Raw genomic sequence first — 27,918 nt, forward strand, 5'->3', positions numbered from 1 at the left:
ACATTCAAACTTTTAACAACTTGTTTTGGGTGCAACAACAAGCAACAAATACGAAAAACCTCTATTAAAGATAATTTTTGTAGAAAAATCTTTTTTAAGCGCTAATATCATCTAGCGATTCCGCTTCCTATTTTCTTTTTCATTACAGTAATATGTCAACTGTCAAGTCGTCTAAATATTCTGTCAACTGACATAGGGTATGTTCCGATATACACTGCGAGTACTGTATAGTGCTCCCACTGTTCAAAAATTCGTTCCGCTATGGACTGCCAGTATACAGCCGCAGCGTCCTAGGGAAATATATGACGTCACAAATCCCCGCTATACTTCTACTGCGAGCACTGGCGTTTTCGAGGTAAGGTACTCGCAGTGCTTTGATCACGTGATCAATCAAAACCACTTGAATGCCTAACGGCTGATATAACTTACAGTTTAATAACAAACATTTAAAATTCTAACTTACTTTCTTTGTAGTATTAATTCAATTGACAGTTAATATTAATATAGATTTTTTTAATGCGATAATACTCCAATCATAGTTTTTCTTGTTGAATTGAAAAACTTTGATGCACTCATTTGAAAACTGTGTCGAAAAACGAAGCTGACTAGTATACTGGACTGCGTTCCGTTTTAAATTGTAACCAGTATAGCTGGCTATAGAGAAACGGTTTCACAGTATACTAAATTGACGGTACTCTGTACAGTGGTCGCAGTGTATATCGGAACATACCCATAGTTGATCCTTTATAGAATATTTGAAAATGGAATAGAAGGTACATTTGCAAAGCATTAGGTTTAACTGTAGGGATTCTGTTACACCTACGCTAATGTCGGCTTATGTATTGCGGCCTGTGGCATTCAGGCTTTCTAGTCGCAGGAAATGGAGTAATAAACCACAGATTATAAAACGGCCGTTTCGATTGATATCGGTATTAAGTATCGAATTTATAGCTTTCCTTATTATAGAACAAAATTGAAGGATTTTACCACGTTGTTTTAAAGGATGAATTTAAAGTCATTCAATGTTTTATCCCGGATCACAATGAGGAGTTTGTAGGTAAGCCAAAAATTTTAAAGAAAAAACAGTGGCGAGTGTTTCTTGCCAGTTTTTCTCGTCCGCTCTGCACCCATTGGAACTGGTAGTGGTAGCTGATCCGGCAAACGTCGTTTTGCCATACATATCATTTATAAAAAAAATAGGGGTTGATCGTAGAGGGGTAAAAATTAGGGGTTGTATGTATTTTTTAATGCTGTATCATAAAAAAAATAGGAATTAAAAATTTTGTCTAAAATATAAAAATAAAAATTTAGGGGTGGACTACCCCTAACATTTAGGGGGATGAAAAATAGATGTTGGCCGATTCTCATAGATACCGGATAAGCACAAAAAGTTTCATCAAAATCGGTCAAGCCGTTTCGGAGGAGTATGGCAACGAAAACTGTGACACGAGAATTTTATATATTAGATGTTCATTAGTGTTCATAGTTAACAAAATGAATCAGAATAAATACATTTCGATTTGATGTAAGCATTTCATTATTTTTTTTATCTTATCCTTTATTTAGTGTTCCCTTGGGTACCGAGGTTAGTAAACCACTGTATTGAATAACTCAATCATCCAATGGATCAATCTTATTTATTATGTGTTATTTAGGCGATTATATTTTATATACAGTGTTAAATATTTGAATCTAAAATTGATTTTAAAACGTGTTATTATATCGTTAACTTCCGACAAATATCTTACGAGGCCATAATTTTGTTGACGAATGTTTTAATTATTCAATTACACGTTATATTATATTACAGTACGTCATATGAAACCACTTTGATGCACTTCACCGACCGTATTAGCATAGGAATATAAGGCTATCACCATATTTGGAACCTAACATTTCTATAGAAGTTAGTCAGGCGTGACGGGTGGTCTTATTTTGTCTCAAGATGTATTAATGTGTATTATTTATATTTCCTACTACCGATATAAGGGGGAATAATCTATGTATGAAACACGTTATGTTTTGACCATAGCAAATTACTACAAATTGTTATTAGTGATGGGCCCTGACTGGTTTTTTGTATATGTTCAATATCTTGAGAAAACCTAGTACGTGAGACTACTCCGAGGTCGTGCCTTTGAACCCGCGTTCAAATGGCTATTCACCAATTAGATTTTCTGCGCATAATATATATATTATGCGCATAATATATGTGCGTATTATAATACGTGGTAACGTGACAGCGTGACAGGCACAGAAGGCTGATCACATGTCTAAAAAACTATAAAAATCCAAGCCAAGAGTTTTGGAGTTCCTCTATTCAATATATTGTTATATAAGTTTAGGTTAGTGGAGTTGTGGAGTTTGTATTTAATGTTATATAAGATTAAGTATAATTATTTGATAAGTGCATTTATTTATTGTTGTGACGCAAATTAGCTTTATTTAATTCAGTGCAGATATAATACAAATATTTAAAAAAGTAATTCAACTGTATTATTTGCGAATACGTTTGTTTACATTGAGATACACTTGAGTGCTCATTACATAAAGTTGTTTTTCAAAGAAATGTTATGTTTTTAGTTCTCACATTGCTATCGTATGTATTGTATATTGAACATTGATTAGTTAACATAACGTATATTAATGGATTTGAATTGCTAAGTATATATGCTTCAATAAATTCTATCTAAACCACGTTCACAAAATCGCATGAAGACATTGCATTGAAATATATCTCACAAGTAATGCATATTAAATTAGATTGTTTAATTCGATTGCCAAGTCAATCTATTTATTTTATACATAAAAGATTTTAATATTGATATGGTCACTATCAGATTTTGTCAGGTTACTAACTTAAGACTTAACCTTCTGCTTCTTCAAAATTGCTGCAATTATATCATATATATATACAGATACACAGATTCATTCACTGCAAATGTAACTTAGTAATATTTTTATGCAGTTGGCATATGTAGAAAACTGGACCGATATTGCATAATAGTTTAAATATTGTTTTTCCTTGATTTATACACTAAACACTAATTGCATTCCAAATTTGAAGCTTGTTTACTATGGGCACATATTAGGCACTTCTAGTGCCTTAGATTTGACGATCGGTCAATCAAACTTTGATAAGTTATAATCCTTAAACTTCTAATTCAAATTGTATGAAATTTGAAATATACCGTTTATACAATGCGGGCCGAAAATGAAAATGTTTCGAGAAAAGGATGGTATGGCCGCGCCGTGTCGCTTTCTTATTTGACTTGGCCGTGCCCCGAAATTTAACATTCGCTAAGAATAGAACCAGGATTCCGGGCCAAAGATTACGGAATAGTGGATAAAAAAATGATAAAAAGACTTGTACACAAATCGTCTTTGTCCATCTCGTACATATAAAGTATATAGTAAGTACATAAAAAATACTGCTCCTTTCGGAACCCAGAAATCAATTGCTCGTAAGAAAGAAAGATATTATATATCATACTTGCACATTAAGTCATTGCCATGCATAAATTGTAGGTTATATTTATATGGGACAGGAATACCACAGGTTGTAATCATTATTGACAGCTGCCTGACAGGTTTAGACACCTGATTGGCATACGAGATGCGACATGATCTGGCCACCATCATGATAAGCTCCTATAATTATGAAAACTCACTACCTGTGACTGACTTTGCAGGTCTCATACACAATATAATTTTGGAAATCTTTTCCTGATTTTAAGTGACGTGACGACTCGAATATTAGATCGATATTTTTCAGAAAGCACTAAATTGTGCCAACAAAAAAGAAAATAAAAACGTACACGCCTTAGAAAATAAAAATCTTTTCAAAAATTTTATCTTTCGCCTTATTCTACGTTTTTAGAAAAAACTATACTAACAATAGTACAAATTTACTTAATTTAAAAACACGAAAAGTATTTTTTTTACTGAAATCTTGAAAACGAAAATATCTTAATATATATTTATTTAATTGAAATACAAAAACACATGTTATAAAAGCGATTACTTTGATTAATCAAAATTGCGTTAAATATCTAGTTTGCAGTTTCAGTAAAACAATTACGTTAAAGTAACTGTTATTCCAAGAGTTTGCAAAGAATTTAAACAATTGTTTGTTTTACAAACTTAATGTTCGTTCACGGTCGACTGGCACTTGCACCAGATTGCATATTGTTTTGCATCGTATCAATTATTGGGATGTGGCGACGATCATTCGATTTCATAGCGTTTTCTTATTGGTTAATCATTTTCAGTTTGAAGTATTTTCATATACATTTAAGGCAGAATTCGTTTCAAGTTCTCGCTGTTATTATGTACGTTACCTAATAAGTTGTATTTAGTTCAATTCACGAAGCGAGACAGACTATTAAAACGAAATTACACTTTATTATTTGTCTCTTTCTCTCTCTTTAATATATTTTAGTTTTTGTAAAGAAGGATGTTTTTTCTATCCTTATTCAATTAAATAAAAATAATATTTAAGCCTTTATTTATCCACATCTAGCTTACATACAATATACAAAAGAAATATTTAATTTTTTATTTTATCTTTTGCTGTCAACCTCATATTTTTGACTAAATTCTTGTATGTATTGTGTATCGCTACCGCTATTTTGAACTGCCCTTGTTTCTCCATCCTTTTGGCCTAGTCCATTTAGTTACTTACCCTTTATTTTTTCGTCTGTAAAATGGGCTATGTGCCGTACCCACCATCTCCATTTGAGTTATAGCGCATGTTCCTCAGCGTCTATAATATTCATTAATCCACGGATATCTTAGCTTCTGAGTTTGTCACTTAGTATAATTCCAAGAATAAACTAAATCTTATGTTGAATTAAAAAAGACATTCAAAGCGATAACTAACCTTTTTATAAGGTTGTTGGTATTGTTTGTTTTTCATAAAAAATAATAGTCAAAGCACGTAGTAGTTTTGAATAGAATAGTGAACGGAACAAAAGGTTCACGAAAATAATGAATTCGTTTTGACAGACGAATATTTAAATATTTAAAAGGTGCGCATACGAATTAGATTGACCCATGATTATGTGCATGTTATATCAGTATTTATGTAAAATAGTAACGGTATGAACCTTCCAAAACAAAATAAATCAATTTAGTCTTAGTATTATTGTGAATACACGTCCTTGCATTTGTTCCGGTATAATAATACCAAATATTTCTTCTCCTGTATTCGTAAAGCATCAAATTCGAAAATGGAACGCAACGTCTGTGACCGTAGCATTTAAATTAAAATATTAGAAAGTTACTTACGTAACATTTACATAATATTTTCAGCCAAATTTAGGAAAAATAAATTAAATAGAATCGTGAATTCATAATATTAATATCCCACGAAATTGCCAGTTATATCAGGCCAATATTCACAATCACATCGTGAGGTCGAGCTAGAGCAAACATTCAGATAGCAACGTTTACGTATGATAATATCATATGGGAATAGAAATTCCTACCTGAGTCTAACCGTCATCGCGACGCCTTGAAATCACAAAAAAATCATTTCCTTTAAATTCCATTGAGACCTCCGACACGGAGACCCTTTGTACACTCCTCCTAATGCCCTTAGCGACCTTTTTTTGTCGATTGGATAAGGTTGGTTTGCGAGTTTGAAGCTAATTAGAAACTTTACGTAACTGTCTAAAGGAATTTTAGTGGTCAACTTTTTGCTTGAAAGTAGTTCTTATCGTATATAAAAGTTAATGTCATCTATCTCAGACGTTCATGACTTATAATTACAACTGCAAACTTTTGATTAGCGCGCTTCGGCTAAGTGTACGGTTTTTTTGGACTTTGAATGACACTGCATTGAATTATTTAACCTTCTTATAAACCTTAAGATCTTATAGTAGAGGCCTGGTAATATGATTTGACATAGGTGACATGGTTTGCGGTCAACCCTTAGAGACATAAATGAAAAAAACTGAAAACGCCGATAATAAAGCAACATGACCCGTCCATTTTGTGTCGTCAATTAAATAAGTTATGCAATATTAGTAGTTCAGAGAAATTATGTTTTCGTTTGCTTTGTTCAATTTGAATCCCAAAAAGTAGTGAAACTCATTATCATTGTCATCTTAGAACCAACCTAGCTAGGTTTCTAAGAATATAAAAATGCCATTAAATGGAGTTTGTGTGATATACAATAAAAATAATACCCTAAAGTATGATATGAATATGATAATAAAGCAGAATCGATTGGCCGATGTCAGTAAAGTTGCGTTGTCCTTGTGACCTTGTCGATGTGCAAACAGCTTTATCAGTGAGAGTATTTGTGCGGGCGTGGTCTGTTTAACATTAATACTTGGTGAGTGCGTAAATATCGCATTAGCATTTTCTTTTTATAACAAATGGGCAGGAGGCTCATCTGATATTAAGTGATACCATGGACCGATTGCCAGAAGGCTCGGAAGTGCGTTGCCGGCATTTAAAAAAAAACTAATAAGCATCAGATATTGTTTACACTTTACATTAAAAATCTTACCGAAACTTGTGTGTTTAACCACGTTTTGATAGAAAGTATCGGAAGCTAGATACGAGTGAACCCTATGCCTTTGGGGACAATAGTTGTGCGAATACCATTATGAATAGATACAAAAACTACAATGAGCAGTCCGCATTTGGTTCTCACGATGCTGGGCAGATGGGATAACATGAGAACTACATGCAATTTACGCACTAATGGGTAACTACAGGCAGCCGCAAATGGTTCTAATTTACTACGATTCGTATCCCAGGCCTGATGCAATTGTAGCTATTTTAAATAGGTTTTACTTTACTGGCTCTATTTCAACTTGCTCTGATGATATAGACTGCCTATGATTGCGTAATGATCCACCTACAGTACGCATTATCCTCAATAGATGCGTTTGCTTTGCTTTTTATATCTTATTATTAAGAGTTTGTTAGTTTTGTTCCTTGAAGTCTCTCGGCCGCGTCCGTCTGTATGAACAACCGAACAGATTTCTATTCAGTTTCTACTAATAGTGAGTGTGACTCCTATGATTTATGTAAGCAAACTCTTACATAAAACATGCCTAGATTTAAGTTTAAATATCAAATATATATTCTTTAAAATTAAAACGTTACGCTCACTTATTATTAATGTGCCTTTGTTCGATTCCTTAGATATTTATTACATGCTATTGAATGCGAGCGGTGCATAAAGGTACTGCCAAAAAGTTCTATTGCGTATTATTCTTCTTATTATACCTACATGTTATTGTTAAGTAGGTTATCCTGTCCTGATGGTCCATGGAATGCTCAGTAGGTAGTATAACTACGTAAGAAGTGTTGGCATGTGTGTGCCTCTGAACCCTGAGGTAGTGGATTCGAATCACGGATAGACCTCAAAGAAATTTTCTTTGTATGTGCACGTTTAACAGTTCCTCGTACGGCGAAGGAGATGGAAATCATCATTCGTAACTTGACGCTAAGAAAAAAATCAGGAAACATATACAGAAATCTAAGGCTAACCTAGAGGTAGCACCACTGGTCTTTTGTAACCATCATGTTACATCGTTTCTCTAGCGGGAGGTCGCGACCCTTGGGGAGGTCGAGTTTGTTAAAAATTAATAAATACAAACTACAAATAGGTGCAAAAGATTCGTTTAATAAAGGAATGAATATTATAGTGTAGAGTTATAAAACTAAATTATAATTCTACACTAACGGGGTCGCAAGACTGTATTACCTACTTAACTTTTTGGCTTTTTCGTGGGTCGCGAATAAAAATGGTTAAGAAACGATGCGTTATAGGAACAGTTGGGTTCTTTGGTCCTTACCAACAGCGCAAATGATAGTTACGTTGCCGCACACTACACTCAATATTCCGTGGAAAACCCGTAGCTTATTACCCGTAGAACAGAGTTCGAGCAGTTCGAGTTTTCACAGAAAAGTTTATGTCACATCAATAGTATTGGTTTATACCGAGATAGTAAAAACAGTCTTGAATAATATAAGATCAACATAAGTATAGTCTAACTGAAGCCATATTCAAGGCCCTGAAGTATTGATTAATTATTGAACCTCGACCTACGTCGTAATTATGACACTTGTATGACACTGAAACAATAAAGAAATATGCTACATTCGAGCTAACAAAACACTTAAAATATATATATGTATATAAAGATAAATTGTATCTTTATCAGCATCGTCTTAAGCAGAATTCAAATCCTCGCAAAGCCATTTTTGGTTTATATCCCGTACGGTATCTGCAGCGGTTTGATTACCGTTACCTTAACTACCGCGAGTTACAAACTAACTTGTCTTTGAATAATCATAACACGTTTAAAGAAATGACAACGCGAAACACAGCTTTGAGACAATAAATTGATGTAAAAATATGCATTCTAAGGGCTGAACTATGCTTCGGGAGTTTTGCATTACTAACTATCAAAATATAATAATCACACCAATAATCTAATAATATTCACTGATGCTTTATTGTTAGCTGCTGCTACTAGATCAGTTCTTTGATAGAATCGCCTAACTGATATGTGTTTTTGTATGTAATGCTCGCGAGTTTCCTGTACATAAGTCATTTGATGAAGCGCAGACGTTGTTTGTCAGAAATTTTGCTATAATACTTTAGTGAACTTTCTTCCACAGCGGAAATATTTTACGTCGAGACTTATAAATAATATGAATATGGACGCGATTGTTTTTGTATTATTGTTAGGCACCGAAGTAATCTAGTATTGTACATTGTCATACTAAACGCAATGTTATTATAAGTAACCTTCAAAGGTGAAGTCACTCTAGGCTTAAGTGTTATGTGGTCTTGTAAACTGAAATGTGCACGTGTAAATTATGCGCATTACACCTGTAATTAAAATTAATATTTTTGTTAAACTAATGAGGGAGCGTTCAAGTATTACATAACGAATTTTGGGAGGGGGGTGGGGGTTCATTTTGTAAAACGTTACGCTGCGGGGCGGGGATTGAATTACACGTTATTGTTAATATTATTTTCGACTTACACCACATAATAGTAACTGAAGAGTCACTAGGTGGTCACGAAACGTTTTACTTTACTTGGGTACAGTACTGTACTTGGGTACTGAAAAACGTTACGGCGAGTTACATGGGGGAGGGGGGGTCAATAATCTCCAAAAATTGCGTTACGTAATACTTGAACGCTACCTGAAGAAGCCTAATTTTTATTTAGCTTATACGACTCTAAAGCGGCAATAATCAGAAGTAAAGAATACAGTCGGGAAGGCCCGTTCAACCAAATCAATCTACGATAAGCCTTTTTAAAATTATGTGAATAGTTAAAGCTAAATTGTATATTACTAGATTACACTATAGGCGTATTAATTGTATTGATTTGCATACGGTAATTTATTGGTATAATTAAATATTCTTGGATATCATTTTAGGTTATCAAATGAGATTACGATGTCAAATCAAAGTCAATGGCTATCTTCATCTGGTGACCTTGTTTTGACGACACGACAGTAACTTTAGTGTCTTAAAGCTTTCTGAAAACGTTGAGAAATTAAAAATGTTAAGTTTTTAATATCAACTCTAAAAGACTTAATAAAGTAGTTTTAATATTACATTTTTTTTACATACCTTTTTATAAAAAAAAAAATAAATAATTTACCCTAATAATAACTCTATTTGCACTAATTTATGAGCAGTGTTAGCCTAGTGTCTTCAGTGAGTGACTCCCATCCCTGAGGTCGTAGGTTCGATCCCCGGCTGTGCACCAATGGACTTTTTTTATATGTGCGTATTTAACATTCGTTCGAACTATGGAGGAAAACATCGTAAGGAAACCGACTTGCCTTAGACCCAAAAAGTCGACGGCTTGTGTCAGGCACAGGAAGCTGATCACCTACTTGCCTATTAGATTGACAAATGATTATGAAACAGATACATAAATCTGAGGGTCAGACCTAAAAAGGTTGTAGCCCCACTGATTTTTTATAGTAGTTTATTACTATTTCTAAAAATATTTATTTTCATTATTTGGTTTACAAAAGTATTGATAAACCTAAGATATAACCAACGTTTTACAAAAACTACAAACATCACGAATGACACGCCCTTGAAATTAATGAATAAATTATAAACAGTTTCCTTTAGTTCTAATTGATGTAATGAATAAATCAAAGTACAAAGACTTATTTGTATCTAAGACGGCTCCCGATAACCTTTCACTCAACCATTTCAATAATTTTATTATATCATGGAGAACGTAGGTGATTAAACCATTTGAAATTAGCTGAGAGTTATTATTTGGAACTTGTTTGTTGTAGAGAAAACAGATATATTTAGATATTAATTTAATTTGAATATTTTTATTTTTTTGACATTTTAAATATGACCTGCACATTAATTGGGGATAGGAATAGTCCTTCACAAGTTCCGGATTGTTGTACAAGCATTTGCGTAAATATGTTTAAGCCTTAGCGGTACATGCCGAAATAATGCTTTAAAACTTATTTACTATAAGAAAAGTGTTGAAAAATTGGGACTTTTCAATACTTATTATTAGTTTTTTTATATACCAAGCTATAGACAAAGCTATAAAGAACGCTATTCACGTGACCGAAATACCTAAGATAAGATTAAGTTGCAAAATCCTTTTGATATTTAATTTAATTAGCCTGAATAAACGTATGTTCACAAGTTTCTCCGGTTAAGCAACCGTTACGAGTCAAAGGCCGTGACGTGCGATCATACGATATTTTACCTGCTCAGTAATGTGGTATTCAAACATCTGTTGCTATCCTATTATTATAAGGGATTTTTATAAAACCTTCATTGATCAGCTGCCTTTCTTTGAAATCGAAGGAAACCGACTTTTTATACTATAATGATTTATATTTGGAAATAAATAATAGTCTGTAATCTTGTTGGATTCAGTCGACTACATATTAGGGTCTGGCTTAACTTATATTCTGTTTTAGAATAATTGCTACTTATCTTGGTTTTTTGTATCATCTGCTTACTTATTGTGCAGTTTCGTAACTCAATTATATTCTCATTTAACATTATAATTTTTAAAGGTAAATAGAATATTACTATCCCATGTCTGCCAATCTGAAAATATTATTTCTTCAAACCCGCCTTGTGTGTATTTGTTTTTTTTTGGGAAATGCATTGCGCATACCCGCCTCCGTGCTATACACTATGTTTAGTTAAGTCGACGCTAAGGCGTAGATATCTGTAGGAACAGGATTGTCGATTGCACCAGTCCTACACAAATGTCAAATACAACAGCTTAAGCGTAATTTTTTAAATTTTACAATTCAATGTCATGTTACTAAACTAAATATTTTTTGTTACAGTAGTGCAAGAAGTGGGATGCCATAAACGCCGAGCCTGTTTAAATTGAGTAAGTATTAATTTCAATATTTAATTATCTACCTAATTATTAAGAGGTTTACAGCGTCATTATTCCTAATTATATTTTTGTTCGTTGATTGTGATAAATAATTGTATTATCTCGCGAACATTCACCCTTAGCTAAGATATTATGGTATGTTTTGTCTCCTTTATCTATTAACAAAATGAAATGAGAGAAACAAGTACAACAATAGAAGTTGTCAAGATTTGAGACTTGCATCTGTATTGGAACCTACTCTTTAATTCTTTTTATACATATAGTAATAGGGTATGTTTTATATTTATTATTTTTTCTTATTTATGCTTAACAGAAATCTCTTGCATCATACTCATGCACCTAAATAAAATATTGTTTACCTTATAATTAATTAAATTATAAAACTTTTTAACACCTGATAAAGTAATAATTAACCTTGATAAGAATATTATGTATTATCAGAACAATTACTAAAAGTGTTTATAAAATTTTAATGAGAGTACTCGTCTGAAAGGTTATCGTTAAAAAACATAGTGCGACACGTTATCTTACAAAATACCTAAAATTATTCAAGGATTTAAATAACGTGGCTTAGTCGTTTCCAATACACTTTTGCAACAAGAGTTTAAGTAACTTATTCGTTACACAAAATAATTAATTGGTTTATTTATTCGCAATACAAAATTCAAAGGAAATGATAATGCTAATTGTCACGTCACTTTCTTACAAATTCATAATTTACAATCTTTTAGCGATAGTGTGTCTCGCCTGTCGCATTATAGTTTTGTCTAGACTAGAGTTTGCCAACGTGGGGCTCACGTCGCATAGGGGGGGCAATTAGATTGTTAAGGGGGGAAAGTCGTAAATGGATCCGACTTTTTTATTGATTTATTTTATTTATTTACACTTCGTTGCAATAAAAATAAAAGAAACACAAATAACACAATACATAAAAATTATAAGGGATGCAACGGTCGGCCTTATCTCTAATAAGCGATCTCTTCCAGACAACCCTAGTTAAAGAGAAAAATTTAGATTTTCATTATATATTTTTAAAACGTTATTGTGTTTCGTGCACAATTTCCTAGTGATTTCTTCCTAAAACCTATTATTTAAGTTTCTTAACTGAACAATTCAATGTTTAATATGAAAAATTATGTACATTCATATGAATTTTAGAAAGGCTAAGAGAAACACTGGTAGACTCTTCTCTAAAATATTATACTGATTACATAACTCATAGTATTGAATACTATTTAGACTGTTATAATTAAAAACAAAAGCTGCATGACTTACAAGCAATTGTCTTTTTAATTAAACAATAGTATTAATACGATCATCATATAATTTTTCGCAAAACAAATGATTCAAATTCTAGTCACAGATTACGTACACAGAAGTGACATCAGATCACACCTACATAAAGATGAGTCAGATACGTTTTAAATATTCATTTTTAAAAAAAACATTGAAGAATGAGTATGAATTCGTCTTTAAAATATTTCTCTTATAGTAAAAGTATCTAATGTATTTCCGCTACAATGTCACTGTGTCACCCTTTTTGCACGCGAGTATAAAAATTCTAAATTTATTCTGCTGCATTTCCCTTAGGTTGTTTTCTCTTGGCAATCGCAGACATATGCTAGACATGCAACGAACATTTGGTTATTATTTAGTAGTTAGCCTAGGTAGGTCCGAAAAACAAATCCAGGGCTGTAGCCCTTGGTCTTGCACTCAGATAAAGTAAAAAGTAAAGTAAAAGTAAAAAATCATTTAATCTTATAGGTAATAATGTACACTTATGACTCGTCAGTAAAGAAACACATATTAATGCTTCTAATTTTACATTTACTGCCAGTTCTCAAATCAAGGGCGTAGAGCGCAAGAGAAGAACTGGCAATAAACTCTCCGCCACTCTTTTTAATCGCCACTTTTTTTTTACATAATTTTTGTAAGGAGCTGCAACCATTACACCATGTTCCATGTATATCTGTTGCTTTATCTTTAATGGGCAAGTACGTCAGCCTTCTGTGCCTGACAGTGTGTCGAGTTTTGGGTCAAAAGCATGCAGGTTTCCTTACCGTACCAGAAAGTGTTATATAATGAAAAGACCATTTCAGATCCAAAGTCGAGTTTCAAATGACATCAGAGTTGCTATGTTAAAACTACTGGAGTTTTTTGTAAACAAAATAAGTCTAGGCGTCCTACATCAATCAAATAGTTTTTTTTATATTCTACTATTGTGTTTGGTCTATATAGTATTCGGTGCAATTTGCAATTTGTGATACGCCTAATGGCTACCATTTTTTGTTGTTAAAATTTAAACACTTTCGTTTACTAATCAGAAGCAGTGACATGTTATCTCAATATGTTGTTGCATTCCAAAAATATCATGTTGACGCTTTTTGTTACCACACAAAAAGTCGACCCGTCCAATGGCACATTAATGTAAGTGATGCACAAAAACACTAATTTGTAATATTTTTTTATTAACGCAACCTAAAATAGCATGTGAACATGACAAATTCTTAGAATAAGTAGGTACTTATCATCACTACTTAGTTTGATCTAAATTAATAAAAAACATCATCCTAAAAAAGCGATTGATGAATGTAATAATTAGAATCAGAACCCAATCCTAGTCCGATACAAATCGAATACACGGTTGTTTCTTTAGTCTATGTTTATTCAGGCAGAAGTTGCTCAGACTTTCTTATTCTCATAATCGACGGTTAATTGTTAAATTATAGAAATTCCTTGTCATTTTTTTAAAGACTCAGAACTATGTTTTAATGTCATCGCTGCCTATATTGTTGAAAAAAGTTTTCTTAATATAATAATACAAAATTGATGACATTTTTCGGCAAATTCCGATACGTTACTAATAACAGTATCTTTATATCTAATACAATAAAATTATCATAACGTCTTAACTGATAATACGTTTAATCCTACGCCATCCTTACGTCAAACATATCCTGTTGTAATCACGTAGTAAAGAAAGTGTAAATGTAGATAAATGAGAATTTAAAATTATCATCCATCTTGATTGAATCTGTTATCGTATTAATAACCGTCAAAACGGGATATGTTAAATTTATTATATATTGTACTAAATTTAAAAACATAGAAATAAGGAAAGCAGGATTGGAATATGTATATAGTTTTTATTAGGACTTCGCCTCACCACAATTAACAATTTTCAATTGAGATAAACCAAAAAATATAGCGCATGTTTAGTTACAACATAATATGACGATTGGATATCGAATACAGTGCTACTGGCAGCGCCGGTAACTGTAAGTGTAAGATCCAGATTACATGAAGTATTTTTTTTAGTTTTATAAAATACGAATCTTTCCTCTTCATAATATTAAGTATTGATTAATATAGATACAGTTAAACGGACAAAAAGGAAATCTTGTACGCCGCTACGAGTTCTCAGAAAGATGCTAAGATAAATCTTACGTCAAACAACGTTCTATTTAGGCAAATATATATCTAACGGATCTAGACAGCTTTTATTAGCTAGTCACGTAGTCATTATTTATTTAGTCTACGACAAGAACACCTTTTTTTAATTATCAAGTTTGTTAATCACTTAAGACAAGTAATTTACTACTGACTTAAGTATTGTAGGATATATCTACATAAAACCCTGTTATGTATTTTGTTAAGGATATTTTTATTAAATTATAAATATTGTTACGATATTTTTGCTGTCCAAAGGTTAATTTGTTACTATATGATATTAGTCAAATTCTTTTACATCTAAATCTAAATTATACAATTCAAGGTTAAAACATCGAAAAAGCGTTTTAGTTCTGTAAAAGGTTTCAATAACAATATAAATATAACCACAGTATTAATATAACATTGTTGAACGCTTTTAATTAATTATTATCAAGTTTATCATGAAATTGTTTATTCCAATAATATCTCGTGTCCGAATGTCATTTTAGTTGTTAAGTAATAAATCGGTCATTTTACCTTCATAGATTAACATTTAATAATTAATTTCTTTGTTGTATATAAACTTAAATCATTTACGAAATTTAAATATTATTCATAATTTTACGTTCTATCTTTCGTTCGGTTTTCGCTAAACCTAATATCTTGTTGGTCATAGATTCCATAAATTTGGATGAAGTTAAAATAAATGTCCACAAGCTTACACAAGATTAGCAGAAACATGGTCAAGATAGAGCCGAATGGAGGACTCTTTAAGAGGTCCTTGAAAAAATATAACTTTTTTTTTATACAAGCAGTGTGTGTCTTTTGTAAATAATATTGTTTAGAGAAATAAATGAAGCTTAATTATTATTATTATAGCTTACATAAGCATTGGGTAAATGCAAATAGACACTCATCACATTAGTGTGATCCAGTAATTCAAACAATCAGCACAGAACATCATTTCGCACTTCTCAAATTGTTTAAAATCAGTTATCGAATGGTCCACTACTGTAGTAGTACAGGAGTTATTACTGAGTTCGTTATAAAAGTTTAAAATTAGAATCTAATTATTTCGCCCGAGAGTCAAACCGACGGCTAGTCGTCTGGGAAACATCCGCACCTGTTCCGTTGGCAACCTGCCACAAAATTCCAATTTACTCATTGTGTTACTAGGTCTTTGTGTCATTTAAATTATTTTTTTCAACCAATTAACCGTGTAAATCTAGCCTCACACGTCGTGAAACGCGGCAACTTCTTTTAGTTGTTGAAACTGTTTAAAGTACAGTATGTTTATCTTAAAGTCATTTAATATTTCAACGTGCCTATTGGTTTTCAGGGCAGACATAAAAATGTCTAGGGACTATAATGTTTTTTTTGTGTTTGCGTAAACCTTTTAAATATAGATATGTATTTTCCGTTTATTTAGTATGATATTTATAAAAAAACTACTTTTAAGAAATATATAATGAATTGTAATTATAAATAAAAATGGCTGTATTATAAAATATTGAAATTATACGCTTTTAATACTACTGCATGCATTGAGGGCGATCTGGCGATTGACTATTTCACTAATCTACTAAAAAAAATAACGCCGCTAAACAATAATTTCAAAATAGGAACAACTGATTGTAACTGAATACCATATTTTTTGCGCAAAATACGTTGATACGTTGTATCATAATAACAGGTATTTATACCGAATCACAAAAAAGTTTGACGTGCGTCTGACGCACGTTTGCCAAGTTTCCAATGATAATAAACTAATAAACAATGTGCAGTGGGCAGAATGGGGGTACCTACTGCAATGTATTGTTCAAAATTGGGTTAGTGGAGGTTCAATTTATGCAATTGGGACCAGAACGAAAACAATAAGCATATATTATCTTCATTTAAATTTTGTGTTTGTAGGTACGTTATATCTACCAATTTATGTTATGACTTCTAGTTAATTTTATTGAGGAAAATATCACTTTCGCGCAATATATGTTACGTAGGAATAACGAAGGACAAGAGGGATGAATTACAAACTGCACAGCAAATGTATATAATCAAATTATTTTATTATTAAATCAAGTTGTTGTCAAGTTTAAAAAACAGTTTTTAATTTATACCGTGTTTTTTATCAGACTGGAATTGACGTTTTCATGAGGGGTTAACAGAAATATATGTATTTATTATAGATTTCATAAGTTATCATTCGCCCGTCAAGTCTGTTGTGATAGTTTTTTGGAAATATTTAATGTACTATGGTGAATTTGAATTATGTATAGAAATGAAACATTATAGGTCCAATTAATTTGAAAAAATGCCCAAAGCTTAAAAGAATAAAAAAAACACTTGTCTAAAGCAATTTGAACTGTTTTGTAAAATTAAAAAAAACTATATTGAAATAATTTATAATAGGACCGCATGTTAAAGCTTGCACATATTACAGAACCTTTGTGCCTTTAAATATCACATATACTTTGGAAGTTTCCGTTGAAGTGATTAATAAATAAAAGAACTTCTGGGAATGTGATTAATTAGTTTGATTTCCACGACGTTATCTATTTAATAAATAATAATATTTGTTATCATTTATCTTTACACGAAAATTTATATAAAACAAACAAAAAGCAACAAAGCGTTTTAATAATTTGAATAAAAAAATCGATGGACTCTGGTGAGATACTTTCAGAAGCCATACGTGATTACAAACATCGCCACCTATTGTGACAACGAAACTTTTATAAAATTACATTAAAAAACGAGTGCAGTTAATGTGTTTGGACACAATCCAATGGGAGATCACCTTGGCCGTTACCGCAAATAAATTCCAGTTTTCACTCGAAGAAATCCGAGATTGTTTGATACTTTGAATGAATGTTTGTGCACTTCTCGATAGTCTCTTTGTTCATGTGTTTAATATTTGTACTTTTCCATATCCGTTTTTAGAAGTGCGAAATGATATGATGAATTACTCGACTGGTGAATCAATGAAATATAGCTTTGTTATTAACACATTATAATAATAGTGATTGCACGTATTACATATTCCGACGCATCTAAAATTAAATCAGAAGGAGAAACAGAAGTTGTTGTACTAGTGACTTCGGCGACTCTCCTCCCTGAGGTAGTAGGCTCGGTCCCCAACTGTGAATAAATCTGCCCGATATCACCGATTACGAGACCAGGGCCAAGTTGAGATTACTCCTTGACCTCTCACCACCGGATTGACACCCCGGGCTCGACCCCATCAGCTGCGTGCAGCGAGTAGAGACCACGTTTCCCCGCGCGCTGCAGCCCCCAACAAGGGCTATACAGCCCGCCCCCGTACCGCCTTATATTAGGAGGGCGCTAACATAGACACCATCCGAAGGGGACATATGCCCCGAACGGGCCAAAACACCCTCGAGGGAGGGTGTTACAAAAGCTACCTTGGCCTGTACATAAATGATATGTCGCATAGAACACTCCTTCGTACGATTAAGAAAAACATCGTTAGGAAACCAGTATCACTTAGACACAAAACCAGTATCACTTGACGGCATATGTCTGACACAAAAGGCTTGATACTTGCCTATTAGAAAAACAAATGATCACGCAACGGATATTAACAGGTAGTAGCGCCGCTTGTTTTTCTTTACATTATCATCTACTAAACATATAATCTACTGTAGAACTTAACCTTGTAAGTTGATTGTTAAAGTATATTTAACTATACTATACGAATAATCTTAAATACTACAGGATTTCAAAAAATTTAATAGTATCCCTTAGTAGCTTGAACAGATTACCTAAATATTTTATAAAATATCCAGTCATGCCGATACCGGCACAAGCCGCTAGTAAGTAAACTAGAATGGCGTTTGGACGTCAAATATCTGGTTAATTTAAATCACTTGCTCTGTATAACTTCGAACAATAAGATACAACTTGTATCGAATCAATTTTATAAATAAGAACTTTCGTCGAAGATGCAAGGAACGAAGAATCAAATAGCCACTTCTTCCTGGTATCATTAAACTTTTGTGTATCATTTTTGTCTAGCTTATAAAGCCTTATAAGCTAGACAAAACATAAAAAAACACTGAGATAAAAAAAAAATAGAATTGCGTTACTGTACCCTAAACAATATTCCATAAAAACTACTTCAAAGGAAAATGTCAAATATGAATAGTCATTACTTGTCACGTGATGTGAATTATTGCGCCTCACGAGTTACATGACTTGTCTAAATAATTGAATTTAGCTTTACACTTGTATCGAACGGAATTCCGAACAAGGTTTACGACGAAATGCGCATACGCATAAAACAGACGGCATTAAGGAAAGGGGCGAGAGATTTTATAGCTTAAAGGAAATTACTTTTGTAATACAGCTATAATGGACTTTTTAATACACTTGTAAACTTAGATATTGTAAACAGTTAAGGATAATAGTATTTGAAATCGATTTGCTTTTTTGTATCAATAAAAATTTGTAAAATTTTAATAACGGCTTTGGTGTAGGTACAATTCGAATAAAACGCGAGCTTATTACATTCGTTTTACATATAGAATGGAACGGTTAAATTAAATAGTGTAATAAATGCACATTAAATAGTTTTAAACTGTTAAAAAAAAATATTAAAAAAAAATAAAAGAACCTATAAAATTTTTATTCACAATAGTTACAAATTTTACAATAAAAAATTCTATAATACAAAAAATTTGCTGTGAGGGAGCGGTATAGTGTTATTATTCATTGATATTGTAAAACGATATTTCTACAGTCTGTGATCCTTTTCTTTTTGACTGTGGTGAATTTTTGTGTATCATGGAAATCAATATTTATACATAGTTAACTATGTAGACTTATCGTCAGTATTAAAAAACAGAGCGTCTATGATCAAATATTGATTTATTAATTTACACTTTATGCAGACAATTAAATAATAAAACTAACAAAAAACTTAAAAATCATACTACGGGCGGCCTTATCGCTACCAAGCGATCTGTTGAAGGCAACCCAAATCATTTACGTTTCAACTTTCAAGTGTAATTTGCTTCAAATGTAATACAATTTGCGCGCCATCTCGAAATAAAGATTTATTACTTCACCCACACGCAATAACGCTACAAGTTCAAGTGTATTTGATTCTAAATAAAACAGAGGAATGTTGTTAATTCTATGTTAAATTATGTAACGAAAGCTTTATTCTGTACGTTGTGTTAAGAAAAACTGTTTGGTAACACATCTTTGCTTCCGTGTTTAGTTTATTTACTCGATTTGAAGGCTAAACACATAGATCATTCGATGGAAGGGTACTCACTTTTAAGATTGCCCTTCCTAAATAAAGGATAGAAGAAAAGAATTAAATGTGTCAACTAGTACTATAAGATAAAATGTACTAAATCTTCGATAATGTAACCCAGGCGTTAAAAATATATACCAATGAAAATCTCTGTATTGGATTTGCCGTGAAAACAATTGACAATAGAGCAAAATTATGTACTACAGTTTTAAAGAAGGCATCTACAAAATAAACCGGCAAACCAACTATTACATTTATACTTAATAAAATAGGCGATTGAATGTTAGTAAACTTCAATGTTACTTATCAAGTCGTACTTATTGAAAGAAAACACTTTTTTAACGAATTGAAGTTATGTATTATTATAAACTTATAATTATTTTACATAATAAAAATTTATTCCGACGTTTCGCGTGCTTTACAGCGTGCGTGGTCACGTAATACATAATATAACTTCAATCCGGTAAAAAAGTGTTTTCTTAAAATGTGTAAAAGTTATGTTAATAAAAGACAATACTTAAGTCGTACTTAATTATGTTTAAATACTACAAATATAACTATATATCTCATAAATTATAGTATTACGATAAATCTGTAACAGATAAACTCTGCAGAACATTTTCGGTGTCTTAAGGTCATTTTCCAAAAAAGGGTAAAAAAAACAACTTTATAAGGAAGCCGAGGTGTGTTTGTTGACCTTTCGCTTTATTTACGGAGTCTCAATTAAGGTCTTCCAGTAGAAAGTTGACATTAACAAGTGAAATGAAAATCAAAAAGTTTTTGAACAGAACAATGAGAAAACTTGCCAGTATCATTAAACATTTAAAAATAGCCCCGAAATTGGCAACATTGTTTCTCGATTTATAACGCAATTTCTTGCAGTAAATTGAAGTTATTAGCTTAATGGACGCGCTTTTTATAACAAGCGACAGTTTTTTTTTAATTATTCTGGAACACGATAATTTTATAAACCTTTGACGTCTTCTCTTAGGAAATAGACATCTCTTGCGGTTTGTGAATTTGGTTTTTTGATGACGTAAATTAAGTGGAACTTGCGATATCTCTGATCTCATGTTAATTTTACGTGACGCATACAGTTTTGGTGACAAGGTTATAGGCAGCGACACTTTAATACTATTTTGACATATCCTTTGGGGCTTAACACAGTAATATTTGATGAAATTTTCGTATTCATGTTCCACAATAGGTTTTTTAGTTGTCCAAACTTGCATATAGAAAATAATTGTTTGTTGTCACACCAGGCTTGGAGGCTACTGACGTATAATCATTCAATAGCCTGAAATAGGTAAAACTGGCGTAATTAACCACAAAATAAGAAAGCTTACCATGACTCTTGAAAAGCGTTCAGAATGAAATTTTAAATTAGCTTCAATGCAAATTTAATATTTAATTGGCGACGAAAAGTCTCAGAGAAACGACCTTTTTCAACATAACTTGTGCCCACGATTGCGTAAAATATTGGTACAAGTGCATACTCATTACTACGTATTTATTAAAGCATATTTAAAAACACTAAACTGTTTAAAACACAAGTTTATCAAAGTTACAATAAATTATTTTCTAATCTAAAAACTATAAAATCGAAGAATGCATCATTATTCATATGACATGTAAAACTCGTTTAAAATTTCTATAAATGCAATTACAAAAAAAGTTATAAAAGTGTATCTTCTATCTATTAAGTTTCATTAGCTGCCAGGCATTATATTTGACTAAATCCTACATTACCTTATCAACAGGTATGGTACAATACCTTACTTGACTACAACATATTGTAATTTTATTAATCCGTGATAATTATAGATAGAAATAGATTATACCGATAATTTGTTATACATGCAATGACGTAAGTAACCTTGTTGGAAAGCCGATCTTCAGTTATTGCATTATGACGCGAAAGCCATGAGAAAATTCTCTTTTGTAATTAATGAAGTTGCCATCCGTACATGCATTGATTTATGGTTTCATGAAATAAATCTGTTTCTAAACTCTATTAATATGAATTAAATCACGTAGAATTTTCAGTCAATAAGTGTTATTTTTCATATGTTTGATAAATGATAATAACTCTATTGTTAATATGTAAACACAGTGTATGTGTATTGTGTATCTAAGCACAGGTTAAAAAGGTTAGAAAAACAAAAGACAATATATTATGTATAATGCAGTGAAACGGTCGTTCATCTTGTTAGTAATTAAACAAATACATATGACCCTGTAAATAGGTTAAATTTGTTTCCAGTTTACAAGCATTCGAAATTTAAAATGTCATATCTCTATAAAAGGACATTGAAATCGGAACATTATGACACGTTTTAGTGTCCAAGGTCGTTATGTCTGTTCGTATATCCGTTGCAACGACCTTTGTGACTCATTATTTCATAATACAGCCTTTCAATTATATATTACAAAGGCCAGTTTATAAATCTTGTGTTTCTATCTATAACTATTGATGTGTGTGTGACACTCGTAACCAATGTTGCGCCAAAATATTGCATTTGATTCCACTGACTATTTTTCTTTATAGAAAAGTAACTGGTTTAGTTTTGTTTAATTGAATCGACCCTAGAACCTCTGGACTGTACGCACAGGGCCAACTGTTATACGGTCATTATTATGGCGAGTTTTTATCATGTATGATTAATAATAATCTGCATAATATAATTTCCACGAATTTATAGATACTGTTTGCACTGAGTTTGTTGCGTTTAGTTAAGTATTTAAATTCATGTTTTTTTTTAAAACGTTAGGCGTGGTAAAGCTTCCCCATTATTTTAATCCTGTGAAAAAAATTCCTGAAGGAATGTAGGATATGCGTATACCTAGATAGGTTTTGATTTTATAAGAGGTTCCAAAAATGTTTTACGTAGAAACCTTTGCAGTTAACCATAACTTACATAAGTAAGAATCTAAGGTTGACATTATTTGGTTGGAAAGACATCTTTAATCTTTAATATTTTTTGTTGAAATAGTGTTAGTTAGTGTGTGTTACTACTTTATTATACAAGTTATCTTCTGATTCAAATATTGGAAAATGAAAAATATCTATATTGATCAAGCGATTATGTGCAATTTAGGTGAATTTTGGATTCAGTGATTAAAAAGTTAACAATTTATTTTCTCATTTAATCTTATGATAAATGAGATGATAAATTTACACCTTTTGTACACGTTTTTAATTTTATTGTTTTTCTTTTATTTTTTTGAGACGACATCTCCTAACTTTTTAAATACGTCTTAAATAAATCTAAAATCAATTCCACGTGAACTTTGTGTATGTTCCGCCATAGCTCCTCCGTCCGTGAACCACTCAGGATAATCAAGGATGGATGATTTGCAATGCAAACTATAATATTATATAATGTTCATGTGTGTGCAACACATATATTATTCGTTTCTTGGAATTTATTTAAGTTTTCATGGCACAATTCAAGCTTCTAGTATGTAACACACGAAGTCAATTAGGTATTGTGCAATATTGTCCACTTAGGCGTCTCCAGCGAAGACAGTGTAACATTCGCACAAATGGTTAACAGTCTGCTTCCTGCCTCTAACATTGAACTACTTCTGGCCCGCGCGCCGGCCAAGTGCACCGAGGATTTACGAATATAAATAAAACAGAATTACACGTGATACGACTCTGTTTCACTGTGACAATGATTCGCCAGAAATATTTTTTGATGAAAAATTCTTGTCGTTTTGTGTACTAAAATGTTGTATTCTCTTTTCAGATGGCGCAAAGCTACAACATGGCGTGGCTGCGTATATCTGCTTGCTTCATAGTGGTGTCCCTACTTCTGAATTCATCTTTGGCTGCCATCTGCCCGAAAAGCTGCGTTTGCAGCACCACGAGAGATGGCTTACACCGAGCCACGTGCAGCAACCTAGCAGAGCTTTACAAATATACTCTACGTCAGAAACACCATAATGTTAATATTTTAGATCTCTCGCACAACAATATAACTAAAATAACTCATGAATTAGATAAACTTACTGAAGTTGTTACTCTAGATTTATCCACGAATGGCCTTACAGATATCAATAAATTTTTACATAATTCACGAAAACTCGTACATTTAAATCTGGCTAACAATAGATTTCAAAAGTTGGCACTAGTGCATTTACCAAAAAGCGTGAGCTCTTTAGATTTAACAAATAATTTACTCGAAGACGTGCCTTCTGATGTTACACATTTGAACAGTCTAGAACATTTGGAACTTGAAGGAAATCCCCTACATTGTTCTTGTGATAATGTTATTGCTCGGGACCACTTATTATCCTTAAATGTGTACATAGATGATGTTAAATGTCAAACACCATTGAGGCTTAAAGGCCGTTCCTGGCTAGAACTAAAAACGAAAGATATATGTAAAGCTTCTAAAACGGATTTTATGGATATGATGATGGGAGACCAACCAATTGATGCTATTAGAATTGGAGAGGAAACATCAGCATTAAAATCTATGTCCTTAGTATCTGGAAACGACTTAGAGGATGGAAATATCATTCATGGTGAAGAACTCTCTGACGACGATGATAGCGTACAGTTTATGAAAGTGGGTCGCTTGTCAACTTCTTCTCCTTTAAGTGAAATCGAAGGTTCTGGTGAAGCTGAAAGCACGACAATAAGTGATATTATTGAACCAGTTCATGAGAAAAAAATATTGGCCAATCTGATGCTTTCGGAAGAAATATTACCCGCTAATAATATTACAACCACAGAAAATCCCTTAGAAGGATCTGGAGAGGGATCTGGAGAGGGAATGTTTACTTTCGATTACGAAGATCAGACTGAAAGATTACCAGAGACTACAACTCCTGTATTTGAGGAGTTTAATCCGGAACCGGTTCATAAAATATTCGAAAATGATGAAGACAACAATGGGAGCACAACAGAATTCCCCATTCCGGAACCACCATCCATTTATCAAGGTGGAGTTGATTGGCACAGTCGAAATGCTAATGTCGAAGTCGTGACTGAGAAAGCAGTAACACCCCAAATCACAAGAGACACGACCGTATCAGAACAAATACGAATAACTCAGGCTTCAGAAGTTTTGGGTCAAATACCGAATACGGAAGAAACAGTAACACCACACAAAACAGGAACTTATGTATGCATAGCTTTAATAGTGGTTCTTTTAGTCGGATTAATTGGTTTTGCAATCACCAAAGGACAAATGCGTAAGCGAAGGGATAGAAGACTTCTTAGGCAACAAAAACGCGATGTGGAAAAAGCTTCGAAAGAAATGGTTGACATGAATAAATCGTTATTAGGCAAGCCAGCTGCAGTAGAGGCGCCTATTGATAAAAAGACTAACGGAAGATATGAACTAGTACCAACACATGAAAATAATGTGAAAAAAAATGAAAACGGAGACATAGGAAATGGGATTAAGCAGAATGATGATAAACACCTAAGAACGGATAGCCCACGAGACACAAATCAGAACAAAAGTAGCTCTAAGGATAATAATTTAATCGAAGACCCAGTTTTACAACAAGAGACTTCTTTTGACTCCGACCCAGCATCACCCACATCTGGTAACAGACATTCTCTTTCTAGTGAAGACATCTTTGTTCCTATTGATGATGATTCACCCAGATTAAATGGCACTGGAGGCTCTGACATTTCGCAACCACTAATTAATGGAGCCACTGATTCTGACTATCTGACACCATCTCGGGAATATGTGCCTGTTTACTCACCTGATATGGGCAGGGTTCGAATCAAAATGTCGGAAACTCCAAAACCTAAGACTCCAGTACTAGTTACTAGGAGCAGGTCTAACGCAGGGGATATAATAATAACACCTTCAGTCGATGGAAACGCACGCAAGTCCGCTACTTGAAATTTAGTTCAATAATAAAACATTAAGGGATTGTATATATCGGTGTCTAATAACAAACTCATACTATTGGCAAAATTCTGTGATTTAAGCGTATGTGTGTCAATTAAAGGGGGACTCGTAACTGGTATGAAGGTATTGACTGTGTATTAAGTACTGCCAAAGTGTGTTTGTAGTCGACAGTGCCTTTATTTTTAACTTATTAGTATATTTATGAGAGTATATTGAGCGATAAGTGAAATATTTTTATAATATGTGTATAAAATGTTGCCATTTTTAGAGTTACATTTAAAATTGGAATCCTCGTTAGGCTCGGCTGTTATCGCATCCCTGTATGCCAGAAATATATCTGTCCCAGTTACGGCTGGTAAATTTCCATTTTCCCTCACTTTGTATAACCAGGCCAGATACGTTTGTGGCACTATAGGCCCTGTATCTTTTTTAGAAATCTCCTATAAAAATTCTGGATACAATGTTGAGTTTTCAAGGGTTGTGTACTTACTTGTTGTATCCATTACTCACATGCTATGGAAAGTTCGGTGTCACTATTATTATTTTCTGTCTTACCAGAGATTCGTTTCATAACTTAAGCATAAGTTCCTTTAAGTAATATTATTATAATTATTTAGTATTTAAGAATGTGATACCATTTTATTGTAAGCAACGCTATAACGTAAAATCTTAGTTATGCAGATTGAAACAAATGTATATTAATAGTTATTTGCTTAAGCAACTTCTATTTCATATTTTTATTTTTAATACAATAAAAATCCCTGTTTTATCTTTTAACTATTATCTCGTGTAGTGCTTGTGACTTATTCTGAACACCAATATTTTATCTAAGAAATATCATGAATCTTTATAAGGATCAAATACGAGAACAATAATTCCAATGTAATTTTTTTATAAATGATGTAATTTTATTTTGAACGATATAAAATGTTGATTGAAAATGTGTTTCTTTTAATCACTTTATAATGTAGATGTCGCAGCCAACTAGCTTAATTAGCCGTTCAATTAACAGCCTAGTCCATTTACTAAACAGCGCCGTTTAACTAGCGGCTTGAATTCAGCCATTTGATCAAAAAGCTAGGCAAATTATTAGAATCGCTGACGTTATATGCCTTACTTGCCGACGTTACTTGCCTATCCTGTTCATTTCAATTTAGTTCCACTTTCTCCTACCTACTCCAAACTGTCAATAAGGCGTCAGCAAACAACAAATTTGATGATTTAATTAAAAATAATATGGAAGAGTGTAGTGACACTAAGAGTAAACGTAATAACACTAATAAGTTATAATATTTGAAACTAGCGGACCCGACAGACGTTGTCCTGTCTTAACTATGAATATTGATTTCAAATTGGTATAATGAATTAAAAAATATTTCGGAAACAAAGTGTTTATTATTCTAATGCTTTATGTTATACAACATTCTTTGTTTGTTTTTCTGGCTCGCATATTATTATATGTATTATCAATATAATAACTCCGATCGAAGCATTTATTTTGAACGATATTCATATTTCTTACATTCTCTGACGATATTTGCAGCACGCATTCTGTCAATGTTGTGTTATGTCAAACGCCATAAGGTTACACCAAAAAGTTCGAATTGTATGGTGGTTAAGTATTCTTGAATTTTCTAATTTTCCGCGCAATTTTTTTTCTTTTTTTCTTTTATAAGAACCTTCTCCTGACAATTAAAAACACAACAAAAAAAAAATCAGACAAATCGGTCGAGCCGTTTTCATGTGATGTCGTGACAACGGAAAACGGGTTTCATTTTTATATATATAGATATATTATAGAAAGAATTTTTTATGTCAGATATTTCTATCACATGATCGTACGAATTACCTAAGCATTAGCCAGCCAGTTTTGTAACAAATGCTACGGCTGACTTTAATTCAGGCCGCTAGTTTTACGGCGCTGTTTA

The 27,918-nt window shown here is 32.5% G+C and overlaps 1 protein-coding gene across 1 annotated transcript in view; it reads left to right on the plus strand.

Moving 5' to 3' along the window:
- The window catches only part of LOC125054167 (protein windpipe), a 35,616-nt gene extending 8,685 nt beyond the window's left edge, over positions 1-26,931 (plus strand). The window contains exons 2-3 of the mRNA XM_047655945.1: positions 11,340-11,386; positions 23,861-26,931. Coding sequence (XP_047511901.1) covers positions 23,861-25,981 — 2,121 coding nt within the window. The 5' untranslated portion in view covers positions 11,340-11,386 and the 3' untranslated portion in view covers positions 25,982-26,931. The remainder of the gene's footprint in view (positions 1-11,339; positions 11,387-23,860) is intronic.
- Positions 26,932-27,918: the final 987 nt, after the last annotated feature.

Source organism: Pieris napi, chromosome 1, assembly GCF_905475465.1.
Source record: "Pieris napi chromosome 1, ilPieNapi1.2, whole genome shotgun sequence".
In the NCBI taxonomy this organism is placed as follows: Eukaryota; Metazoa; Arthropoda; class Insecta; order Lepidoptera; family Pieridae; genus Pieris; species Pieris napi.